General features: G+C 41.1%; 1 protein-coding gene across 1 annotated transcript in view; it reads right to left on the reverse strand.

The window, feature by feature from the left end:
* Positions 1-39: 39 nt before the first annotated feature.
* Positions 40-7,416, reverse strand: part of TIAM2 (T-cell lymphoma invasion and metastasis 2) — a 92,274-nt gene continuing 84,897 nt past the window's right edge. The window contains exons 20-25 of the mRNA XM_010145070.1: positions 6,399-6,507; positions 4,709-4,767; positions 3,750-3,855; positions 2,900-2,987; positions 2,207-2,361; positions 40-1,395 (exon numbers count right to left, since the gene is read on the reverse strand). Of these exons, the coding sequence (XP_010143372.1) occupies positions 758-1,395; positions 2,207-2,361; positions 2,900-2,987; positions 3,750-3,855; positions 4,709-4,767; positions 6,399-6,507 (1,155 nt within the window). The 3' untranslated portion in view covers positions 40-757. The remainder of the gene's footprint in view (positions 1,396-2,206; positions 2,362-2,899; positions 2,988-3,749; positions 3,856-4,708; positions 4,768-6,398; positions 6,508-7,416) is intronic.

Raw genomic sequence — 7,416 nt, forward strand, 5'->3', positions numbered from 1 at the left:
CTGGCTTAAAGGAGGATAAACTGCACAGACTGCCTCAAGGTCTGCTAATACTCATTTATGCAAAAGCAAAGAATTTGGGATGTGAAGCTCCAACTAGAGAAAAGCAGCATGATAAAAAGTAGAAAACATGGTTAAGTACAATACTTATTTGTCTTTTACTGTACAGGCTCATAGAGAAAATAAAAAATACAGTCAAATAAAAGATTACAGGCCAAGCTTTGTTTTTGTATTTACACATATGTATAAAGTATAAACAGCATCTTGAAACTTACAAAAATGAAATTTCTGCACTATTGTGCACTCAAACACATTAAAATAACTTAATTCTGCTTTAAATAAAGCAAAAAAAATTAAAACCGAAGAAAAAAATGCCCAAGGTATTGAAAAATTCATTTTGCAATGCTACTTTCCCTTGTAATCCCCTCTGCCACTCACTAGCACCTTTTCCACCTTACTTAAAATACTAATGAGGCCATTCTTGCCTTCCCTCCTCAAGAACATTGCATACTCTTAACTGCTTGAAAGGGATGAACTAATTTACAGACCTTGGCCAACTTAATCTATTTTTTGATCCACAATAAATTAAAATAACTTAAGAATCCTTTACAGCTGTTTTTGTGGAAAAAATGTGTTAGTGCATTAAATCAGATAGTAGTTTTCCTACAGCTTCCATGAATTTACTGGTTTTAAAACAAAATAAGTTTGTTGAATTTTATGTGGACTTCAAATGAATATTCTAAATATAGTTCTTAGAAAGCTAGGATTTCCCATGCTTCTCCACAGCGTCATAAAAACAGTCCTCATTAACTACAGATGTTAAACTCTGGACACTAAATTCTCTCTCTAAAATAGAGTTCAGATCCAGGTTTGCAGCATCAGAGTGACTGTCAAGGGACTGGTGGCGTTCTTGCATTGCCATTAAAGTTCCTCTGTTACGCTTTGTGCTGTTTACTTTTCTCTTCACTGGGCAGAAATGGCCACGCACCAGCTTGGGATGCTCTGTTGTCTCAAAACCATCTCCTTCCTCATTTTCAGCAGCCTGATCCTGTTCAGGGTCAGTTTTCGGTTCCTCTGAAATCTTCAGCCGCTGGAACTGTATTTCAATGTCTTTAGTAGGGCTGCCCTTCTTCAGGCTCTGATAGTCATCATCGTCGTCATCACTAAGAATATCGGATTCTTTGACAAGAACATTAGAAAAGTCAGATGCACAGCTCTGTACATGTTCAGGAGATGAATTTTTGGGCTCCTGTATACTCTCGGTGGTGTGGCAGCTGCTGCTCTGAGTGCTGCTGCTCAGGCTGCACTCATCGGAGTCCGGAAAGGTGCCTTTCCCTGAGTCACCATTCCACTCATTACTGGATGAATTCTTCAGTACCTTCAGGGACCTAGTGGAAGCTGAGCAGAAGAAAAAGGCACTGTTATTTTTTCAGCAAAACATAGGCTGGTTATACTGTCTCTCAAAGGCCCACTTCTCATGACAGTGTATGTGGTCTCATTTGATAATCATCCTAGGTCAGATGTGTCAGTATTCTGACAGTGCAGTCCCCTGTCAGTGTTCACTCCACCTGCCCCAGGTGTCTTCACATGTAACATACACAAAATCTTCCAACAATTGTGGTAATGATTTAGAGACATCTGCAGGCACCATCAAGACTGACCAGGCACTTCAAGCACTGGAGGTGCCAGGGTCTAGGTGGGAGTTGAACTGCCCAGTTTCTGTGATGTTAAGGAGATCTTACAGATACCATCTGATCAGATGGAGAACTTGAAATACTAGCAACTACTCATTTAACTAAAATGCGTGAAGCCTATACTTAATTAGGGTATCTGCTGGGATGCAGATTTAGTGCACTGAAAGAAGCAAGACCGCTGCCTTTTGCCAGTTTTTTTAGCTTTAAAAGTTACTAGGGCTGAGTAACTAAAGGGAACCCAGGAGGAAGAAGGCTAATTCTGCATGCCAAAGGACTCTGTTTCTTCCCAGCAAAATTAATTTGGGCCTTATTCTTCCCTTAAAAATGGCTGACAACACATGATGAGGTGGGTGTGGATAGCAAGCTTGCATATCTCCTTGAGCACTCTACTACCTCCCCAGCCTGAAAAAAGAAATGGCATTTGACATGACACACTACACTCATGGTAATAGTTGTGATCCTTCTGCCAGTGCTGGAGTCCAGACTCCATTTTTCGTTTTGAACATGTTTCTTACCCAGTTTAGCTGTTGCAGGTACACGGTTCTTGAGTGGGACAAGGCGATCTTTGTATGTTTTCTCCAGTGGCAGCTCACATTTTATGTGACGTCTGAAGTTCTCCCGCAAAATAGAACGGATCACCTTCACGATGTTAGTCTTGTTCTCACAGTCACTGAAGGTTTAAGAAAACAGATAACCTAATTTTCCCCTCTGAAGTAAGACATTGGGATAAAATCTGCCGCCTCCTTTCTGCTGAGCTGCTTCAGTGCAGAGGGGTTTTCGGTAGCTTGCTTTAGTAATGGTTTTGCAGCTAGCATCTTTATGTGGTGTTAGGCATTTCACACACTGTGTTTCGAGATCTAGGCTACTTCCCCTTAGAAAAACAGCCTGAAACATAACTTTTGTACCGAGGGATCACCCAATTTCTGCTAACCAACTGAGGGTCTGATAAAATCAGATACTCTGCCCATATCATACTGGAACTTAGGATCATACGCCTGCACCACCTTCTGACGTTGGATCACTGCACCAAATTCTCTCCCGTTTCAAATTGTTATACTTTATGCAGTTAAACACTGGCGTAGTGCCTGGATTCAAAAAGCAAACGCTGCATTAGAAATGCTGACGCAAAGGTCACACAGGGGAAAAGCTTTTATTTTTTTAATTCCATTAATGTGATTTGTCAAATACAACCTTCATGTAAAACTTACCTACTGCATAGCTGAAAAGTTGTTTCTGGCCTGCCTTCTAGTTCTGACTTTGTGTGAATCAGTTCCCAGATACAGCTGTTCTCTGTTCCTGTGCATGGAAGGAAACATTATTTTTCTATCTACTTCACATAATCTTCAGCTTAGAAAGACCAGTGTAGAGTTCCTCCACTCCTGAAGGCTGTGTTAACGTAGCCATGGGTGGATCTACAGAAGATCTCACCTGAGATGGCACCCAAAGAAAAAGAAGTCCCCTGAACAATCCTGTCCCAGGAGCCTACTGCTGCCTAACTTCTCTCTTGGGAGAGTTGTTTCCCCCATTCTCACTGCCTTCCAGCCTTAAAAGGCCTTCTGCCGGGTGCACAAAGCATTTATTTCCTGTAAACACCTAGTGACACTTTGCAGAAGATACGGAACTGGCAAGTACTGTAAAGATCAACTCAAAAGGGAAAATAAAAACTCAGCCCACTACTACTGCAAATTACTCGGTCAGCTTTGCCAGGTTTGGAAAACCGCAAGTGTCAGCCCACACACAGTGTAAGGGCGTCACCAGGACGTCAACCATGGTAAATCACCTTCCTGTTCACGGTATCTTTTCATTGGGATTTCCATTCTGTCATTTCTTTTACATCATGTAGCGTCTTCCTGAACTCATGGAAGAAGCCAACGCACCAAATGGAGAAAGTCTGTTAACATACCAAGCCTGTACACCCTGAGTGTAGAGACAACAGTGGACAGTTCTTTCTCTATATCTGCCTGTTTCCAGAGGCTCCAGAAGGACCCGTGGAAGAAGCAGTATTACAGAATCCCAGAAAAGCGTTCAGTCCTGAGGTAGTCAGTGCAAGGGAATTACCTGCTGTGTTCCCCAGCCGAACTTGAAGAGCAGATAAAGGAATCAGCCAACGAAATTTAAATGGATCCAAGTCACCATAACTATGTGCAGCACGGACATTAGTAGGCTGCAAAAATGAAAACAACAGGGATATTTCTAAGAAGTAAAGAAAGCAGGGGTTTTGTTGTGTTTCTCTCAAAAGACCTGCCTCTGAAGGAAACTAAATTCATTAGACTTTTTTCTTTCAGGACCCTAATATGTGCTTGTAAATGTAGTTGAAATGGTGATAGACACAACCTTTGGAATTTGTAGTTGCTTCAACTTTTCAAAGCACTTGTTTATAATGGGTAAAAATAATACTTTGCATGTAAGTACTACTAGAGAACAAGTTTCCCATGAAGGAACCTGCAGACTGTTAATTAGCAGAATACATTCATTAATCACGTAGCTGCTGCTGCTGCTACTTTTAGAGCCCCTCCATCTGTTACGGTAAGCATGGTGCAGGACTTCACCACTGGTACTCAGGATATACAACTTGCTACTTGACTTCAGCATTTCAGTTCTGTAAATGGGGCAGAGGAGGTTATGTTATGTTTATAATGCCCCATTTCCTTTCCTTCCAGGGTGATCAAGGGTCTGTCTATACTGAGAGGTCTTTAACGTACACACTGTGTTAAGGTAGGGCATCCTAAGTGCCACCTGGAAGAAGTAATGATTCCTACATGGCAATGTTTCATCTACCACCAGATGGAACTAACATGGGGCTCACACAGAGAAGATGCTGCTGCTTACTAAATAACAAAAAAGATTTATTGCTACACAGATACTGAGCACTTGTCTTAGCTCTGACAGCTAGAATTCCAGCCTGGCGAGGGACAGTGGTGTTTCACCAGTCACTCCCCCTTCAATACCAGTATGGTCTATCAGACTACAGGATCCTGTCCATAAACACCTACCACCTCCACTGAAACCAGACTTACCATTTTCTTTTTCAGTTTGTAGTTCTCCTTATACACCAGTATTACAGCCCTCTTAAAAACTAAAACAAGAAAGAAAAAGAAATGAAAACTGTTAATTACAGGTGTAATATTCAATGAAACTACTATCTTGGAGAAGCTGATTATTGTAGTCACAGGAACATGAAGGATCAGTAAAGTGATTGAAAAGCACCTTTCCTGTATTAAAATGACAACTGTTTTTTTCATCCTACACTTGTTCATGCAATAGCAGTATTTTTACCTCAGATTCTGTTTTCAACATTTAGGATGAAACCATTCTGCATGTTTATTCTGAAACTACCAGGAGCTTGTCTCCTGTAAGTCTCCACATTAACAAATACAGCAGATGGAGGTTAGATGTAAAGGTTCAGATTTTCTCTTTGTAGTCAAGGGACATTTTCAAGTGGAGTGAAGGGCCTATAGCAAGAGAGTGCTGTGAAAAAGGACACTTGCAGTTCAGCATTTGTTTATTTGAAACCCCAAAACATCTCAATTCCTACTTCTTCATCTGCAAGAATTCTCTGGCTTCCACAACACCTGACTGGAGAGACAGAAACACGGTGCATTGAAGCTGCGGGTGGACTAAGGGAAGGCTCTGCAGAGCAGTCCTGGATCCCAAATTAAACTTTAGGGCAGGATAGCTCTATCCCTGCTCATGCATCCATGTTTCCTTCCAGTGGAAGAGGAGAGAGGGGCGATGGTATGCAGCTGAGTGTCATCCCTATGTGAAGGCAGGATGCAGCCATGGCAAGCACAGCGTTAACCCCAGAGCCTGGCAGTTTTCTTCAGTTCCACATATTAGGTGCATTTTCTAAGCTGCCTGCAAAGGGCTTGAAGTGAGAATAAAATTTGGTTTCCCAAGTAGCAGATGAGAAGTCTAAACTAAGCATCAGACCAGAGTCCTTCCATTCAAACACGTCCTGCCTGGCATATGTGCATCACTGAGAAGCTCATCCAGTCAACCTGGCAGCTAGTTCCTGTTTGTTCTTCTGTTCGAAGCACCCCCTCCCCTCACCTGCCATGCTTCCCAGAGAAGGAGGGCACAACAGCCCTGAGAAAGAGAAGCAACTTTCTCATCAATCTGGAATTGTTCTGTTGGTGTTTATCCAATAACATTTTAAAGAAATATGTTTTAAAGAAATGGACAAGTGCCTAAGATATGTTCCTGGAAGATTTAATTACTTAGGTAATTATTAAATGATTAATCATATTTATACTATTAAATAAAACTCCTGTTTGTATGCTCTCATCTCCACATGCATTTTTCAAGTTAAAATACTCTGGATGGGGATTTTGATGCAATAGCTGTAAAGCAGAAATTAGGCCGAGATCACAAGAGTAGAATAAATCATAATTTTCCTGACAGCCTCCTTTGAAAGCTTGGTTTAGCAGACTGTTCTAAAGAGAATACTGCCTCTTGAAAATCACCGATTCCCACAGTTTACCTATAGGCAGGAGAGGCTGGCTCACAAGAGCAAACAGCAACAGCAAACAAATGAAGGGAAGCTTTTCTCGTATTAGGAAATACAAGTACGTATTTTTCCAGATGTAAGTGTACCCTAGGTATCCCTAGGCTACAGGGAAAGGAGACAGTGGCTTTCATCTTATGAGAAGACTTAATGTGGTAATCTTTAGATGTGAAAGAGCAGAGTCCTTAAGTAAGATAACTTGCCAAACACTGTAAGTTCAAGGTCTTTTCTTGCTTTGCCCAGCGATGGGAAAGGATTCAGCCAGGAAACTGTAGAGTGCATCAGAAGTTCTCCCATTGAAAGCTCTGTCACCTGTATTAAATTATAACAGTAGAAAACATAAATAAATAGTGTACATCAGTGCCACAATCCATGTATGTGAGTAAAATGTTATGAGTACACATCAATAACTTTAATATGGATCTCTGCTTTCTGTATTTACGTTCAGAAAGAAAGGCACCAAGATCTGCATTACAGCAGGAAAAGTGAGAGTAATCCCCTTTTTAAAATAGGTAACAACTATAAAAGGTAATGGCCCCTAAGTTATGGAAGCGGGATAGAAATTCTTACTATCTATAATTTAGAATAATATTAAGTTAATCTGATGATCTGTCACGTATAGCCAGTTGTGAACTAGCTGATTTATTAACTCTAAGTGTCTTTAATTTATGTAGTGTAATTAGTGTTAATGACACTGCCAATGGCAATGGAGGTCTTGTACTTTGAGGCTGTTTTCTTCTGTGGGACACAATGTAACACTGTGAGGAATCTCCCAGGCTGTCAAGTTTTGTTTCTCCATAAATGATGAGAAACCAGGTAGATTCAATGGGGGCAATTTGGCCTTTACGAGAAGGAAACCGAGCTGGCACCTCTCACATCTGATCTCAGCCTTTACAGGTTTGATCTGCTTAGTAATTGTTTGATGTACATGGCTAAGTTGAGACCTTGCTGCCCCCGTTCTGGGAGATGTGTGCACACAGTTCGTTTAACTAACGAGTTGCTCTGACGAATACCCGTGGATGCCTCAGCACTGGAAGTGTGGAGAATGAGAATAACAGACCTTAATGTGAAATCTCTTGAATTGTCATTTTTATTTATACAGGAGGAAAAACATATCTTAAGAACTCTACAGCATAAAATCTGAATGCCTTGGGGCATAGATAATCTCCGCAACGTTTGAAAAAAGGAGGAATTTTCCTGCTGAGAACTTTGTCTACTCCT

Source organism: Buceros rhinoceros, unplaced genomic scaffold, assembly GCF_000710305.1.
Source record: "Buceros rhinoceros silvestris isolate BGI_N320 unplaced genomic scaffold, ASM71030v1 scaffold18941, whole genome shotgun sequence".
In the NCBI taxonomy this organism is placed as follows: Eukaryota; Metazoa; Chordata; class Aves; order Bucerotiformes; family Bucerotidae; genus Buceros; species Buceros rhinoceros.